General features: G+C 40.0%; 1 protein-coding gene across 2 annotated transcripts in view; it reads left to right on the forward strand.

Moving 5' to 3' along the window:
* Window positions 1–17,211, forward strand: part of znf804a (zinc finger protein 804A) — a 57,749-nt gene extending 40,538 nt beyond the window's left edge. The window contains exons 3-5 of one of the 2 annotated variants that reach the window (XM_060877148.1): window positions 7,872–8,002; window positions 8,181–10,200; window positions 14,953–17,211. In XM_060877148.1, the coding sequence (XP_060733131.1) occupies window positions 7,872–8,002; window positions 8,181–10,200; window positions 14,953–14,970 (2,169 nt within the window). In that variant the 3' untranslated portion in view covers window positions 14,971–17,211. Of the gene's footprint in view, window positions 1–7,871; window positions 8,003–8,180; window positions 10,764–14,952 lie in introns of those variants that run through there. The other variant, XM_060877147.1, reaches the window with a different exon arrangement.
* Window positions 17,212–19,123: the final 1,912 nt, after the last annotated feature.

Here is a 19,123-nt window from a genome sequence, read left to right on the forward strand (position 1 = left end):
TAAGAGATTTTCAGTTAATAACTGGGTGACATTGATACATTTCTAGGGTTTTAAAAATGTATATAATTAAAATGGCATGTTCAATATACATCACAGTTTGTTTAAACAGTATTTTAGATAGTTGTATTTATATATTTATATAAAATAAATAAGAAAAAAGTTTTTTTTTTTAATTAGCTGAACTTTGACTATGAGACAAAGGTAAGACACAGACCAGATAATTTTTAGTTCCTCAAAAGAAATGTATGTGCTACAGCAAAGATATATGAAAGTAATATTTTGTTATATGATCATTTCCAGCAAAAATTTACAATTAGTGATTACAGTCTCATAAATATAGGAAGCAAACTACAAAACAGTACTGCAAAAGAAAAAACAAACAGCAGTATTGACTGAAGCAGGAGGGTTTGCTCATGCTGGATGACTGACAGCTACTCTTACCGAAAAAAAAAACTGACAAAATATCTTGCTTTTGGAGTAGTGCTGTGCAGGATGAAAAGCTAACATATTGCTTGGAAAGAGAACATGGAGAGCAGAAAAAAAGCCACTATATGCTTGCCAGTCTTTTATACCGCTTAAAAAAAGCACTAACTGCTACACTACACTATCCCTGATCTTCATACATACTCTACTGTAGTGTGTCTGAAGATCCTTTTTTCCAAACTATACAAGTACATGTATTTTGGTACTAGAGGCTGAAAAAAAATTTGTAACTGAGAAAATAAGATTTTTTTGTCATGACATACTCCTGCACCAACTGCTAGTTATGATCTTATTTCATGAATTGAGAACTTTAGGAGAGACTTTATCTTGTCACTTTCATGGTGTTCCACGAGGCTCAGTATGCATCCCATTGTTATTTATTAAATAAATGTCTGCATTGGAAACACATGGGCTGCTGTTCAACTGCTATGCTGATGATACACAAGTCTATAATCAGATGGGCACACACATGCATGTGCATATACTGTACATACACAAACACACACACACACACACACACACACACACACACACACATACAAACACTGTGTCTTCCTCTCACTCTGATTGACAAATATAACAAAGTCAATGGCTGAAAACTTCCTGAGCCTCCAAAACAACAATTCTGTGGCCACACTGATTACAACCCAAGACATCTTAACAAAAATAAAACACCTCCTACTTTCATCTACTCAACTTTTCATCATCTTTAGTCTCAATGTCACTTTAGATTTGAGTTTCATATTATGCTTTATAAGGTGGCATTATTCACTGTAAGTAAAGGTATACTATAATTACCTTATAATTCATTTACAGCATTTAACCGACTCCTTTATCCAGAGCGATTTACATTTCATCTCATTTTTATACAACTGAGGGTTAAGGGCCTTGCTCAGGGGCCAGGCAGTGGCAGCTTGGTGGATGTAGGAATCAAACTCACAACCTTCTGATTGGTAACCCAACACCTTAAGCACTAGGCTACCACATCCCCATAATTCATTTCCCACTCTGTATGATGTCTAGACCATGACAATTTACCTAATATATACAGGAAGATGATTTTTCCTCTGATAGTTAACAAGTGATTTTTTCTCTCTTTTATCATGTTTTCTCATGTGGTACTTTGGAGTAGTAGCATATGTAACTCAACAGAAAGAGAGATACAGCATCCAACATCATTAAACACTTTATTATCATGAACCCTCCAGATTTGCTCTTTACCAAAAAAATTAAATAAAAAGCTAGACTAAACAGACTGTAATGACAAAGAAGTAGAATCCATGTGCAGTGTAAGAGTAGTTTAATGAAAAAATTCAAAACAGAATAAATCCATTTTTTTTTTCTTCATACACACACAAAAAAAAATCCAAAACAGAATAAATCCATCTCCTGTGGGCCCACCACCTGCAGGAGGAACCGTAAGGGGCTGGTGCAATGTGGATTGGGTGGCAGTCGAAGGCGGGGGCCTTCGGCGACCCAATCCACGGACATGGAATCTGGATCTAGGGACATGGAATGTCACCTCGCTGGGGGGGAAGGAGCCTGAGCTGGTGCGGGAGGTTGAGAGATACCGACTAGAGATAGTTGGGCTCGCCTCCACGCACAGCTTGGGCTCTGGAACCCAATTCCTTGAGAGAGGCTGGACTCCTTACTACTCTGGAGTTGCCCGCGGTGAGAGGCGGCAGGCTGGTGTGGGCTTGCTCATAGCCCCCCAGCTCAGCAACCATGTGTTGGAGTTCACCCCGGTGAACGAGAGGGTCGTTTCCCTGCGCCTTTGGGTCGGGGATAGGTCTCTCACTGTTATTTGTGCTTACGGGCCAAATGGCAGTGTAGAGTACCTGACCTTCTTGGCGTCTCTGGAAGGGGTGCTGGAAAGTGCTCCGACCGGGGACTCCGTCGTTCTACTGGGGCAATTCAACGCTCATGGGGGCAGCAACAGTGACACCTGTCAAGCTGAAGAAGGAGACTCCGGAGGCAGCTGAAAGCTACCGGAGGGCCAAGCGAGCTTCAGCCCGGGCGGTTGCGGAGGCAAAAACTTGGGTCTGGGAGGAGTTCGGTGAGGCCATGGAGAAGGACTTTCGGTTGGCCTCGAAGAAATTCTGGCAAACCGTCCGGCACCTCAGGAGGGGGAAGCATTTCCCTGCTCACACTGTTTACAGTGGGAGTGGGAATCTGCTGACTTCAACTGGGGACATCCTCAGATGGTGGAAGGAGTACTTCGAGGTTCTCCTCAACCCCACCGACATGTCTTCCACTGAGGAAGCAGAGGCCGAGGGCTCAGTTGTGGACTCGTCAATCCCCCAAGCTGAGGTCGCTGAGGTAGTTGAGAAGCTCCTCAGTGGCAAGGCACCGGGGGTGGATGAGATCCGACCTGAGTACCTCAAGTCTCTGGATGTTATTGGGCTATCTTGGTTGACACGCCTCTGTAACATCGCGTGGCGGCTGGGGACAGTGCCTCTGGACTGGCAGACTGGGGTGGTGGTCCTTGTGTTTGGGGGATCACGAACTACAGGAGGATCACACTCCTCAGCCTCCCCGGAAAAGTCTATGCCAGGGTACTTTCAGGATTCAGGAGGAACAATGCAGGTTTCGTCCCAGTCGTGGAACACTGGACCATCTCTATACCCTCGCCAGGTTGCTGGAGGGTTCATGGGAGTTTGCCCAACCAGTCCACATGTGCTTTGTGGATCTGGAGAAGGCATTCGACTGTGTCCCTCTTGGTGACCTGTGGGGGGGTGCTCTGGGAGTATGGGGTCCGGGGCCCTCTGCTAAGGGCTGTCCGGTCCCTATATGACCGGAGCAGGAGTTTGGTTCGCATTGCCGGCAGTAAGTCAGACTTGTTCCCGGTGCATGTTGGACTCCAGCAGGGCTGCCCTTTGTCACCGGTCCTGTTCATTATTTATATGGACAGGATTTCTAGGCGCAGTCGGGGGCCGGAGGGAGTCTGGTTTGAGGACCACGGGATTTCGTCTCTGCTTTTTGCAGATGATGTTGTCCTGTTGGCTTCCTCAAATCAGGACCTTCAGCGTGCACTGTTACAGTTTGCAGCCGAGTGTGAAGCGGCGGGGATGAGAATCAGCACCTCCAAGTCCGAGGCCATGGTTCCCACACGGAAAAGGGTGGCTTGCCCCCTTCAGGTTGGTGGAGAGCTCCTGCCTCAAGTGGAGGAGTTTAAGTATCTTGGGGTCTTGTTCATGAGTGAGGAAAGGATGGAGCGGGAGATCGACAGGCGGATCAGTGTATCTTCTGCAGTGATGCGGTCGATATACTGGTCTGTTGTGGTGAAGAAAGGCTCTATTTACCAGTTGATCTACGTTCCTACCCTCACCTATGATCATGAGCTTTGGGTCATGACCAAAAGGACAAGATCCCGGATACAGGCGGCCGAAATGAGTTTCCTCCGCAGTGTGGCTGGGCGCTCCCTTAGAGATAGGGTAAGGAGCTCGGTCACTCGGAAGGAGCTCAGAGTAGAGCCGCTGCTCCTCCACATCGAGAGGAGTCAGCTGAGATGGCTCAGGCATCTGTTCCGGATGCCTCCTGGACGCCTCCCTGGGGAGGTGTTCCGGGCATGTCCAACCGGGAGGAGGCCCCGGGGAAGACCTAGGACACGCTGGAGGGACTATGTCTCTCGGGTGGCCTGGGAACGCCTCGGTATTCCCCGGAAGAGCTGGAGGAAGTGTCTGGGGAGAGGGAAGTCTGGGCGTCCCTGCTTAGACTGCTGCCCCCGTGACCCGGCCCCAGATAAGCGGTAGAGGATGGATGGATGGATGGATGGATGGAATAAATTCAACAAATCAGACAGAAGTCAGGGTCAAAGAACAGGCAATAAGTCACAAAACCATAATACACAGTCTGTGTATCAAACAATCCAAAAGCCAAGACAAAAAAGCACAAACGTCAATACACAGAAAAGCTAATCAGGAAAGTACAGCATGGCTTGCTAATGTAGGGTGACTAATTTGCTGTGCAACATACCTAGAATGTAAACTTCTGATCAGTAATCATTTCATTAGCCATAAGAGCTTTAGATGCAAGAAATCTTATATTTAACAGTCCTAGCTTCAGATCAAAGGTGCTGGCTGTGCATTTACTATGATCTAATTTTATGCTAATAAGGTTACTAAAACAAATTTTCTGAGTATTTTTTTAGCTCGGGAAACATACAGAGTCTCAATATTGTGAACCCTGGGTGACAACTCAATGCAGCTAGCAGACGGTCGGATTAGCCTGCTTGTCTGCTCCCTGGCCCTGGCTCCGGATTGTCACCGATTAGACTAGACCTGTTATTAAACTAGACCTGTTATTAAACTATGTGCTATGCTGTAAGAAATGAGAGCAGCACCTTCCCGAGTGAGATGGAAACTGTCCCAACCTAACAGGCCAGCATTTCCCTTAAAGGTTCTCCAATTGTCTATGAAGCCCACATTGTTTTCTGAGCACCACCTGGACATCCAGCAGTTCAGAGACCATAACCTGCTGTAAGCTACATCGCCATGCAGCATTTGGATGGGGCTACAGCATACTACAGCATCGGACAATGCCTTTGCCAATTTACACACCTCTACAATATTACTCTTAGTAATCTCTGACTGATGAAGGCATATATCGTTAGCTCCTGCATGGAAAACTACCTGAGTACCTATGCTTTCCGAAGACCCTAAGATTACCTACTATGTCCGGTGCCCTGGCTCCTGGAATACACCTAACCAGTGCTGCTGGAACCCCTAAAGTCTGATCTAATTTCACATGCCTTAATATGGAGTCTCCTATAACCAGAGCTCTTTCAGGTTTCTCAGCAGATGCTTCACTGAGGAGAGCAAACCTGTTACACATGTGAAGTGGAGAGAAGTTGTGCTCCCGTGGGCAAGCCTTAGCATTAGCTTTGGCTTTGCGACTTTGCCACCGAGTCATCACCCATTCGCCCCGCACTAATGCCGGAGTCAGAGGGTCACTAACTCCACCTAGGGCATCCAGATTGTCCCCTACAGAAACTACACTACTGTCGCTATCCCTCTATAGTGTCTGGATGCGCACCTCTAAAGCTGCGATCTTCTCCGTCAGAGAGCTAACTAACATACACTTATCACAAGTAAAATTAACGCTAATGACGGCAGAAGAATTACTAAACATGCTGCAGCTCACAAACTGGACAAGCTGAAAGTTCACCATACTGAATGATTATGTACCTTTGACTTGGATCAGATCTGAATATTAAAAAGATACAAAGCGCCTTTCCTCCGCTAGCTGTTTAAAAACAGGAAACAAACAAGTGTCTCCTGAAGAAAAGGAATAAAATGAACTGCGATAAAAAAAACAAAACTTAAAAACTAAGTCGAAAATATACACTAAAAAGAGAAAATAAAAAAGATTTAAACGATGAGATAAGCACGAAAAACTTGTGTCAAACAATTCAAGCACAGGAAGTTACGTCAAGTCAAGTCAAGAAGCTTTCATTGTCATTTCAATGAAATGACCTGGACCATGGGGCAATGATAGATCTAGGATGTGGACCCATGGCAGACCTGAATAATAGAGCAGTGGATCATGGTGCATTGGCAGACCTGGGAGAACTGGAGAAACAGGTGACCAAGGCAGAGCAGAAAGCTCATGAACGACCTCCATGGTCACATTATGGAATATGTAGAACTCAGGAAAGACCTCAGTGGTCGTATCATTGCATAAGTGAGACTCTGGAATGACCTCTGTGGTCACATCATTGCAGACGAGACACTCAGGAACGACCCCCATGGTCGTGTCATAGCAGACGAGAAACTCAGGAATGACCTCCATGGTCGAATCATGGTATACGTGAAATGTAGAACGACTTCCGGGTGGAACTCTTGGACTGGAATGGTCTCTGAAGCAGATTCTTGTTTTGAAGCAATATGCAGCCCAAATGCCCCAAATGGCTATAGCAGCGACGTAGAATGTAGTCGTCAGTAAGACCCTCTCTGAGACCTCTTGACTTGAGACAACTACAGGGATACCGACATACTGATACAAGCGTCCTCCAGACTTGATACCAGTCTCTTGTGCCTATGGGAAACCTTGACATCTTCAACACTCATAAATGGAGACACTGATATGGCATCTATGGTGGCTGAAGACTCTGGAACAATGTCTATGACAACTGAAGGTTCTGCTAAAATGGCCATCTTGGCTGAGGGCTCTGGCCTGGCAGCCATCTTGTGGAGAGGCTCTTGAGTGGCGGCCATGTTATGCATAGGCACTGACCTGGCAGATATAACAAGGTTATGGTAGTCCAAAAAGGCTTTGGATTAGCGAGGTGTTCCTCATCTGTAACCCCCCAGTAAAAGCAGATGCACTCAACCTCCAAGCAAAGTCTATGTGTTGTTCTAGAGTCCAGTGTGGGGTACATGATGGCATTAACAATGAAATTTCACTCGAAAAGCAAACTGGAAAATGTCTTTGAGAGCCGAGTCATTAAACTTTACCTTGTAGCGAAATTCACAGAATTCCTCCACAAAGTCCTCAGTAGGCCTCCCCTGATTAAGGTGTAAAATCCTCACCACGGGATCCAAAAGCCTAAATCCTAACTGATACATTTCATGAATGTTATTCCTATGTAGGTCTGAGCATAACTGTTGTGCTACAAACATTTCTATGATCTTGAAGATAGATGGAACATTTGATATTGGCCTATAATTTGACAGCAGAAAGGGGTCGAGGTCAGGTTTTATAATCAGGGGTTTAATAACTGCTAGTTTAAAAGATTTTGTTAGATAGCTAGTGCTGAAGGAAGAGTATTATTAGAAGGGGTTCTGTAGCTTCTGGTATTAACTGTTTAAAGAAACGTATTGGTAAGGGTCCCAGTATGCAGGTTGATCAATTTTCAAAAAAGGATTTTTGAAATTAAATGAATTTTATTTATTACCCTCTGTATATTTATTACTCTATGTATAAATGAATAAATTGATTAATTAATAATAAATAAAAATAAATAATAATAATTACATTTCCAGCATTCGGCAGATGCCTTTGGCAACTTACGTCTCATTTATACAACTAAGCAATTGAGGGTTAAGGGCCTTGCTCTAGGGCCCCAGCAGTTGCAGCTTGGTGGACCTGGGATTTGAACTCACAACCTTCCAATTGGTAGTCCAACATCTTAACCACTAGTCTACCACACCCCTATACTAGGCTACCACATAATAATAATAATAATTATTATTATTATTGTTGTAGGTGGCGGTGGTGTACCTTATTTTTTACTATTCGTTTCTTTATTATTTCTGTACTTAAATACCATTCTTCTTCTTTATCATCTTACTATTTTTATTATTATTGTATTAATCTATTTTATTATTTATGTATACTATATAGATGGAGAAATGTGTGAGTGCATGTGTGTGCCTTTGTTTCTGCAGAGGCTGAAGGAGCTAAAACAGAGGGAATTTGCCCGCAACGTGGCCTCCAAATTAAGGAAGGATGAACAAAAGCAGGAACGAGCGCTTCAGCGGCTACACAAATTGGCTGAACAGAGGAGAGAGGTTAAATGGTGGGATATGGGCATAACTACATTTCTGCTAATAAAATAATATTTAATGTTCTTGTTTGGTTCACTATCTAGTACTCTGAACTAATTAGATTTAGATTTATTAAAAAACAATCCTTTCTGTGCTTGGTATCTCTCTGCAGTATACTGTTTTATTGTTCTTTTTCATTCTGTGTTGTAGTGCTCCAGGAAGTGGCCCGATGTTTAAATCCACCACCGTGGCAGTGGAAAGCTTCAATAAGTCTTGCTTCATGGATAAAGAGGAAAACCAAGACATTGCAGAACAGGAGACAGAATCTCAAATCCCATGGCCATATCGAGGAAAAGCAAAGAAACAAACTCTCCGACGCAAGATTGCCTTCTCCCTTTCCTTTCCAAAGAGAGCCTCACTGAAGCTAGAGTCTTCTGCTGCAGTCTTTTCTGAGAGTATAGAAGAGAAGAAGATGATTAAATATGATACAGAGATGATGACACATCAAAAGAGTTCCACCAAAAGTTCCCTGAATGATGCAATGCCTGCCTCAGATCTGTGTGCTTTCCTCGTTTACTCAGAGAACAGATCAGTGTCTCCAATTAGCCACTTTTCAGCTGTTCCTGGAAGCTCAAATATTAGTCTGGACTCAGTGGAAAGCAATATTACTGAAAGTAAAGAAAACAGTAGTCAGGAAGAGAGCACCATAAGTGATAGGTCACAACCAACATCATGTGATATCAATTTATTTCAAAGGCAAGAAAAAGACAATGTTGTTCTCAGAAGACCAAGCCAACCCTTTCTCTCTGTTGTGGCTCGAGATAGTAGAACTATCTTCCAATGGCCTTCAGAAATGGTGTATTTCACAAAAACAGAGCCCTCCATCTCATTTAGCTGCAATCCTCTCTATTTTGACTTTAAATGTTCAGGACAGTACAGGAAGTCTCCTGAAGTCTTTTACAACAAAAATGGACAAGAACTGTCTTTCATTTCTGAAAAAAGCCACAAAATGTCCTCTTCCTGTGAGATCACCACAGAGGATGTTACATGTAGATTGGAAAAAAATATCCGAAAGTGCCATCTGTATTCCAGCGATGCCCAGGGCAAATACAAACATTTGAAAAATTCAGCTCAGGGCAGTAAAAGAGCAGAGGAAAAGTTGCAAGGCAGAGATCGACGCCATTACAGGAGTCAACACAAAAAGAGACACAAGAGAAGAAGTAGGTGGGAGGCGGAGGATTACAGTGAGCCAGAGCAGAGTGCAAGCATGAAAAAATGGACTAAACTCCACAAACGAGAAGGATTTGAAAGCCAATTTAGAGGCTGTGCTGCACAGCAAGAGCGGCCATTAGAGAAGTCAAAGCAATCAGCTCAGAATCAGGCAGAGAATAACAGCATTGTTTCCTCAGCAGGAGGCTCTGTTGAAGCTGAAAAGGTACTTGATATCAGTGGGGGCACAGTAGACGTTCTTGCATTAGGGCAGACAACGAACACACAAAATGACTCGCACAAGCTCAGTGTGATTCCTTCTGATCATGAAACAACAGTTTCAGATCACAGCAGCCCAACTTTACCAAAGAAACGACAAAGTGAGTCCCAGAGTAAAGAGGATAATGTTTGGTCAGATCATACACAGTGTGGTGTGATTGAGGATCTAGACAGAAAAGAAGATGTTTTGTGGCTAAATCAAAGACAAAAAAGACAAAAATTGGACCAAAGTCCAATATCTGAAAATCCTCTTTTTGTTTTAAATAGATCTGATGGAATGGTGGACATGGAATCAACATGGAACATTATCAGTTTAAAAGATCCAGGCACATGTGCTCCTGAAGGAGACAATGCAGAAAATAAAACATCCATTGATAAAAACCCCATTTCCAACTCTGAGATACATTCTCAGTCTCTACCTGAGTCAAATCTACAGCCTAAAGTCATAAATCATCTTCGTACAGTCCAAGATGGTGACTCAGCAAAAGAACAAGAATCTGAAAATGAGTGTATGAAGTGTGCCATCACATCCCAGGTCAAAGAAAAAGAGAAAGTCAGCCATGATAAATCCTGCCAGCACACTCCACCGTTGCCAGGCTTTCACATTCTGGATGAGGAAAGACACAACTGTGCAATCCAGAGTCCATTCAACCCAATGCTGTGCTTTACGTCTCAACTTAGTGGTGTGGAGAAGCATGGCCTTCTTTCCAGCCACACCCACAAACAGGTTCTGCATAAAAAGGTGTTTTCTGCTAAGCTAAGATCTACACTTCCCATCTCCTCTCCTATCCTTCACCCTATTCACATACCATCTGCCATTCCATCTGGTTCTGTCACTATCTTTCATCATCACTCCACATTCATACCCAATCAGCCTTCCCTCTTTACCCAGATAGTACCTGTTACCCGGCTTCCATTAGCCCCTGAAATCACACCCTTCATACCCTCATCTCAAGTTTCATTGGTGGCTCCACCCACTATCCATACAACAGCCGTCACATTCCATTCTTTACCCCGTCCCCAAGTTTTCCGCCCACTCCTGCACCCTCCTTCTCCTTTTCCACCTTTACTAACCCCTCACACTACTGTCATTCCCCTTCAGCCTCTCTTCTGAAATTATAAAAACTTGGTAATGTAGTAATCGTGGTAAAATATTATAAAGTACATTCTGAATTTACAGTACAAATACAGTTAAATACATAATTATGGGGAGTAAACTAGTGTATATGGCATTTTTTTTACCAGATGTGTTTCTGTCTAGGGTAGGCTAGGTTGGTCATTTGTCTATTACTGATGTTAGAGCTTTTGTCTAAAATAATTTAGCAGTCGGTCAGGTAATTGACAATTATTTCTTACCAATGAGCCATGACACTCTACGGCAAGCAGCATTGATTTGTTTAGATATAAATCTTAAAACATTATTTTTTATTCATAACAAAGATAAAGGATCTCTCATCTGTACACAAATATTAAAGGAAACTTCTCCATGAATGACTTGCATATTAATTATTATAATTAATTTTCCTGACTTACATAAAACTTCCATTCAAATACAAGCTAATAGTTGTTCAGTGATATTTAGCTGTTGCTATACTGCAAAGCAGTGTAGTAGGGATTTAATCCTTTATTGTGTTCAGCTCACTTACATCCCAATCGCTACACTCTGCTCAAATAGATCAGTTTACAAAGCTTCCAACTTCATGATAATATCTTTGTCAATGCCATTGTCAACTATTAGATAACTAGCTGCGCCAAATTTTCATTTACCGAGCCCAGTGATTATAGCAACATCAGTAGACATAAGCTAAAAAAACAAATTGCGTATTATGGGCCATATAAAATATCATTTAGCTGGTATTTTAAACATATTTATCTGAAATTTAAAGTCCCACATAGCACAGGATAATGACAATGCATCTAGATATGCATTAAAAACAAAACAAAACAAAAAAACAAGAGGAGGGAGACATGCAATATAACATTGTGCCATCAGTTGTACATACAATTGACATTATGCATAATACAGTATGTTTATTTAAACAACAATTTAACCAAAAGGATTCTACTGTCCTCACTGACCTGAATTTATACAAGAATATCAAATTGGCTCATGTGATATATGGTAGAAGCACTATGAAATAATTAGCTACATGTATCACCCTTCTCTCTATATAAATGCACTACTTATGGGAAAAATTAGCAAGTTTTTGTCTCCTTCTAGGTAACATAAAACAGGGCTGGGGTTTAGCCAGTTATAAAACAACTGTGATTTCAGTAGATATGACTTCATAGATCTAGCTAGAATCATTAAAATGTGTTGTTTGTATTTTTGATGTAAAAGCTATTTGAACATAAATATCAGAGATGATTAATTGAAAAATCCTTCCATTTATCCATATATATGCACTGTTAAGGAATCCTAAATCTGAGGGTAAAGGTCCATGGCAAAATAAAGAGAAAATGTAATAGGATGGTTCTTGATCATCCAATAATGCTAAGTGTCTTGTAGTAGTGAATCTAGGTAGAATAACCCTGGGTTTTAATCTTAAAGATGTTTGCATCTGAAGTTCTTTAGAAGTCACTAATACCTTCTCTTTACAGGATGTAGGCATTGTTGTCATTGTTGAGATCAGTTTCATACATAGCAGTCTACCTAAACCAGTATCCATATTTTAGTGAGCGTCTCATTGCAAAAATGTGACCCACTATGTATTTAACCGATCACAAAGCTGAATGTGTATTACAGAATTCACGTTTTCTTCCATTGTTCCATAAAAGTCCAGTTAGATATTTTGATTTATAGTTATATTATAGTTATAAAATAAAAACACACCAAATTTTTAAGGATGTAAGGAGCCTAAGCACTGAGCTGAGCAAAAACAATCCTAAAAGTTCCTAGAGCTGTATAAGTGTCATTTGTATTGAATTAAATAAAAAATGCTGCTTGTTGTTCAGTTTAAACCTCTCACTCTTGTGGACTTGGAGTGCCCTCTGGTGGCCACAGTTACTGAAGCAACATTCCATATTGCTTACTCAGAAGGTCCAGAACAGGTCAACAGAACAAGTGTATATGGGTGAAAATGGTAGAAATCCATAAGGTAGAAATCAGACATTCACAAACATCCACCACAATCATTCAGTGATCTCTCTAAACTTTCAGAGGTATGAGATCATAAAAAGTTGAACATGTGTAGATGAGGCTCACCTTAAGAGAATGTCTGGTTAGCCATAAGGTTTAATGAATGGTCTTTATTTGATTTAAGTTCTTGATTGAACAGGGAGTCAGTGTGCAATAATGATCACACTGCTGGTTGTATGTTACAGAACATTGCATGGATTTTCATACAGGCTCTGAGAACAAATATCTAGGACCAAAAAATGACTGAGCTGAATCAGCAATGGAAACATACAATCCATTTTTACATTTATTTATTTAAACTGTATGGTTTAGCATCTCAGGGTGATAGTATACTCTTCATTCCAAAAAATAAGCTTGCCAGATAATATAAAAGCCCCTCAATAACTGCAATTCCATGATAAATATAAAATGACCATATTTACTGTCCACTGGCAATGTTTGTAAAAGCACAACCAAAATTCCTGAGCTGTAGCATTGACTTCTAAAATTGATGATTCCTTAAAAGCTCTGGAATAGCACAGGTCTGTTACTGAACCTTGTAACTGAAATTATTACGACTTATATTTATACTCCAGGCCATTCAAGAATGCAAAAAATGAATGATCATGTGTTGCCTTCACTTGTAATGTGAAAGTAGGGTTGATTTAATAATCAGCAACTTGCTTCAGGCAGGATATCAGATTGCAGCTCAAAGCTGTCATCTCATTTATGATATTTGGCAGACACCTTTATCCAGAGTGAAATACAAAAGTGCTTAATACCAAGTGAAGAATCTGTCGATGAATATCTCAGTATTAGTTCACTAGGCTGCACACTAAGGATGCCATAAGTCTAATATAGCACAGAGCCACGTTGTTTGAAGACAGACAGTGACTTGGCTGTTCTGACATTTATCTAAGTTCAGTGCACCACCAAATGTCTTGACATACACATACCTTGAGAGATAGTGGAACCAGTCAAGCAGTGATAGAAGAAATGAGGGAGCATGGTGCAGTGTAAGGAGTGATAAGGGTAAGAGGTGAGAGGGTGCTGGTCCACTTTGGTTTTGTAGGCAAGCATCAGGGTTTTAAATTTGATGCATGCAGCTAATGAAAGACTTTAGGAAGTTAAATACAAGTAATGCATTAATTTTGGATGATTTGCAGAGGTTAAATTGGGCTTAGGGGTAGACCTGCCTACAGTTGAAGTAGTCAAGTCTTGAAATGACATGAGAATGAAAAAGGCAGCACGAGGGATGGAAGGAGAAGATAAATTGAGTGCCATCAGCATAGAAGTGGTTGGAGAACCCATGTGAGGACAGATCTTCCCCAAGGGAGTGAGTAAAGAGGGAGAAAAAAAACATGAACATAAAGAAGAATTGAATCCTGGTTGTGTAATGTAGAGGTAGTAGGAGAAACTGGGAGTCTGGGATATGTTTAAATGTTCTAATCATAAAACGAGGAGAAGTCTTCCACAGTTAGGGAGAACAAAGAAGGTTGAGTTGATTCAGTCCAATTCAATTAATTTGTATAGTACTTTTAACAATTCACATTCTCTCAAAGCAGCTTTACAGCAGTACAGAAACAGAATTAAAAAAAACTTTTAAAAGTTTAAGATTAAGTTACTACATATCTCTAACGTCTAACCATAATGAGCAAGCCAGGGGCGATGGTGGCCAGGAAATATCCCTGAGAACTTATAAGGAAGAAACCTTGACTCAGAAGAGAACCAGACTCAGAAGAGAACCCATCCTTATTTGGGTGAAACTGGACGGGAAATAATGTCGATGTAAATAATGTCCTTTCTACAACAATTTGTAGTTGAGTAAACAAATGGGTCAGCGCAAATTTACGACAGACCCAAAACTAATTTATTCCAGCCAAAGTCTTTAAATGATCACTGATGAAGACCCGGCCATACGGCTGACCATAACAACAAGGGTTCAAAGAAGACTTGACAGTCTCCGGCCGGGGCCGGCTCCATCCACAGCAATCCTATGAGTCACTGGCTGTCCATGTAGATCAATCCCCAGCAAAGTGCTCACTGGGTGACAAGACTTCAACCAGGGGTAGAACATCAGCATTGATGAAGTAGGTCCAGAGGAAAAGGCACTTAGAGTATGTTAGAGTACTTTATTGTACATTTAACACAGTGATGTGGCACATTGCAAATATCATATCTTAAACTAAATGAGATAATGGTCTAAGATTGAGGCAGTGTGGCTATATTTTCTATATTTTATCTGACGTTTTGAATGGGAAAGAGTGTAGCCACCATTATGAATGTGTCCTATTACATTCTGGTTAACCCCTACTGAATCTAAAATGGACATAATTGCTGTTCTCAGATGATCTTCTAACTTATCTTGTCATGAAGATTTCAGACCTTTATTGAGATGAAGCCAACCCTGTGAGGATCCTGAGACATATAGAGATGTACCAGCTCCAGTTGGACTCTGCTCCAGTTTTCGGACATTCAAAGAGGAGATGCCAACTACATGTGGTCTTCGAGGACAACAACCTCCTCATCAATACACAATTGTCAGACTGTATATTTATAATCACATCCTCCAGTGTCACCCAAATAAGAATGGGTTCCCTTTTGAGTTTTGTTCCTCTAAAGGTTTCTTCCTTTTCCATCTAAGTTAGTTTTTCCTTGCCACAGTCACCTCAGTCACCTCAGGGTTGCTCATTGGGGATAAATACAAAGACATTTAAATATATCTAATATTAATCTTGAATTTTTGTATTACATAAATCTTTGTATAATTAACTTTTTTACTATGTTTTCAGCTGCTTTGAGACAAAGCCCTTTGTTAAAAGCACTATAGAAATAAATTTGAATGGAACTGAATTGAATTATCAAAGTGAATAATAAAGTCTCCAGCAATTAATGCTTTGTTAAAGGAATTGACTTAGTAGACTTATTTTTGTGGATACATATTTTATGTTACTATGAAGAACTTTGAATGAGTTATATATATTTCTAGATATTTGTGAGGTCTCTCAGTTACTGTGGCACGAGAACATTAAGTACTTTATGGGTTAATAATATTATTTTATAATCAATGCAAAAATTGACTGGGAGGATAATATAGGGGTAATATGTTCATATCTTCTGGTTCTAGTTAGGACTCTAGCTGCTGTGTTCTGGACTAACTGGAGCTTGTTTATGCTCCTACTGGAACATCCAGACAGTAAAACATTACAATAATCCTAAAAACCTAGAGGTAACAAATGCATGAACTAGTGTTTCTGCATCATGTAATGACATCATATTTCTTATCTTAGCAATATTTCTGAGATGAAAGAAGTGTGTCAGAGTTAAGCAGGAGGAGGTTAGTAAGCATCCGCTGTCTAATGTCCTTCACACAATCTTCAATCTTATTAAGCTGGTGAAGCACATCTGACTTAGCGAAAAAAAAATATAGCCGCGTGTCATCAGCATAACAGTGAAAGTCAATTCCATGTTTACAAATCATGCCAATGGGTAGCGTATATAGGGAAAAGCAATGGGCCTAAATCAGAACCTTGAGAACATTGAAAATTACCATAGTATGTTTAGAGAATTCACGATTTAGATCTCCAAACTGATAGTGATCAGTCAAATAAGACCTCAGTGGAAATAAAAGTCAGAGAGGAAGAAGAGAGGAAAAGATTGTGGTAAGGCATGTCATTGGCAGTTAATCTTGAACTTGGGTACAGACTATCCTAATATTTGGGTAAGACTTTACCCATGATGGATTCAGATTCCTTAGCTGACTGGAGTGGAATTCTAGTGTGGTCTTCTGCTGTTTTAGCACACCCACCTTAGTGTTTGATTTGCTGTGCATTCTAAGATCGTATACTGCCCACCATAGTTGTAAAGAATGATAATTTTAATTACTATATCCTTCCTGGCAGCTCAGACCAGTCTGTTCACCTCCTCTAATCTCTGTCACGTAGACATTTTAGCTTACAGCTGCTCACAGAATGTTTTTTGTTTTACACTATTCTGTGTAAATTGTTATTTGTGAAATTCCCAGGAGATCACCAGTTTCTAAATTAAACAAGTTCAACTGGAACCAAACAGCCATTGCATAGTTAATTTACAAAGATCACACCCTTGTAGCACTTTCATTCTTATGTTTGATGTGAACATTAACTGAAGCTCTAGACCTGCATCTGCATGTTTTTTTTATGTATGGTGCTGCTGCCACATGACTGGATAATTAGACAATTCTATAAATGAGCTATTAAGTGACCAATGAGTGTAATAAACTGTAATATTTATTATACATATAATTAAATTAGAGACATTTCCTAATATCTTAATCATTTAATGGGCTGGATTTGCAATTTGGAGTATTAACAGATAAACCTCAAATAAGTAAAGAATTAAAACACAAGGCATTACCTTGATTCACTACTGAGAAAACTCACAAAAACTTTCCAGATATTTGATTTGGAGGATAGCAATATCTGCTTCTGTCTAATTTAGACTTTTATGATGTAATCACTTTTCTTTAATAATGTTTAAAGATCCTACCTGTCTTTTATCCCAACTGCACTGAAAGAGTTAATTCATAGACACAATGTAATTATGTTTTTTTCTGAATATGTAAATTAACAATGTTTATAAATCATGTAACATTTACTCGAGATGTAAATAAATTCTTGTTTCTATTGTGTAAGCTATCAAGTCTGTATGAAATATTTAGATAAAACAAAGTGATTATGTTTTTTACGCTACTTTGCCAAACAAATAATGTTCAGACATATCTAATAAAATAGACAAACCAGAAAACGTGTGTTTAATTTTTCACCTGAACTGGATTTGAAGTATTTACAATAACATGATAATATAAATATTACATATATTTGACGTGTTTATAGTAACTTCAGAGGTGAAACATTATACTCTGAAATTGTATACAACATCATGTATACATCATATACATGACATGTATACAATATGTTAAAAGAATGTGGAAAATTTGAACATATGCAAACAAATTACATGTAAAATAAGTACTTTACAAAACAAATAGCAAGTGTGACGTAAGAAAAAAAGGGTGTAAAGGATTAGTGTGAAAAATCGTGTGTTAAATTATTTTTTTAATCACACCTTAAAACAAATAAATTGTAAAAATATAAAAGGTTCATGTGTAAGACAATCACATGAAGAACTACAATATTAGTTAATCAATAAAATAAATGTAAAGAAATCATTTAAAATTCACATAAAATCATCATGTAAAAAAACAAATTAGTGATCTTTTTTAATGTAAAAAAATAAGTTTTAAAAAAAAAGAAAAAAGTGATTTTCTGTAAGGGAAATACTTATAGAAATACTCTGCATATATAGATAGTGTGGTATGTCACATTAATGATTGCCTAGCCGATATATGTAGTGTCTCGAACACACACACTAGACCAGCAGGTTTCTGGAGAGGATATACTGTTTCACACTCTGTGTCCAGGAACACACACATTCCTGCTGCTCGAACATGAAAATCCGGCACAGCTCAGTAACGATTTCCTGCTGGAGCTTCATGTTCTGGCTCTGATTCTTTGCAAACCTGTTGTGTTCACTTCTGTCACACTGACCCAGGAGGCCATATCTAATCTTTACATTATATATCAATATATTTTCTACAGGGACAGAGCCTTGCACATTAAATAATTTAAAGATTAGTAATAAAAATAATGAAATCATTTAATGTATGTTTTCTAGTTATTAGAGAAGCTAAATTGTTTCTGTATGAATTTATTGCATTCTCCTTAGAAAACAAATCCCGGGCCCTGACTTTAGTTTTTTGTTTTATGATTTAACATAGTGTTGCTCTATTAACATGGATAATTTCTCACTTTACCATCACTATAAACAGCCGTGGTTACTGAGATGGAACAAAAGGCCGGTACCATGCCACCTCCACCACAGGAGCATGAAAAAGTCCAAAAAAAAAAAAAAAAAAAAATGAAAAAGGCAAAAAGATACAGACCTGCAACATCCCCTTTTGACAAGAAGTAAGGCGGTGTCCCCCACCAAAAGAGGTGTGGATCGATGTCGCAGGGCACAGACGAATACAACAACAACAAAAAGGAGGCTGGTGACATCCTCTGTGGGCAAGAAGTGAGGCATCATCCATGGCAAAACAGGAAGTGAAGCAACATCCCCCACAGGAACAGGTAAAGAGCAAAAGTCACAGAACACTAGAAATCCAGAAACTAGAAAAAAAAAATTCCCAAAGGCCAGAAAGAGTAGTCCAGAAAAGATGCTCCACAGATAGACGGTGCCAGGCTAGAGGCTATCCTGCTAGTTCTGAGAATGACTGAGTCCTTCTGTCAGAGAAAGGGGTAGCATTCAAGAATAAAATTCAGACCCAGAAGCAGGGACACACAAACAGGAACAACAACAAACCAAAGACAAGGAACAAATGACAGGAACACAAAAACACAAGGACTCAGCAAAAAACACACCCAAGACAACTGGTATAAATAGGGAAGGCAATTATTGAAAACACAAGGGACAGGTGTGCAGAGGTGGGAGCGGATAAGTATAGGGC

Source organism: Tachysurus vachellii, chromosome 8, assembly GCF_030014155.1.
Source record: "Tachysurus vachellii isolate PV-2020 chromosome 8, HZAU_Pvac_v1, whole genome shotgun sequence".
Taxonomy (NCBI): Eukaryota; Metazoa; Chordata; class Actinopteri; order Siluriformes; family Bagridae; genus Tachysurus; species Tachysurus vachellii.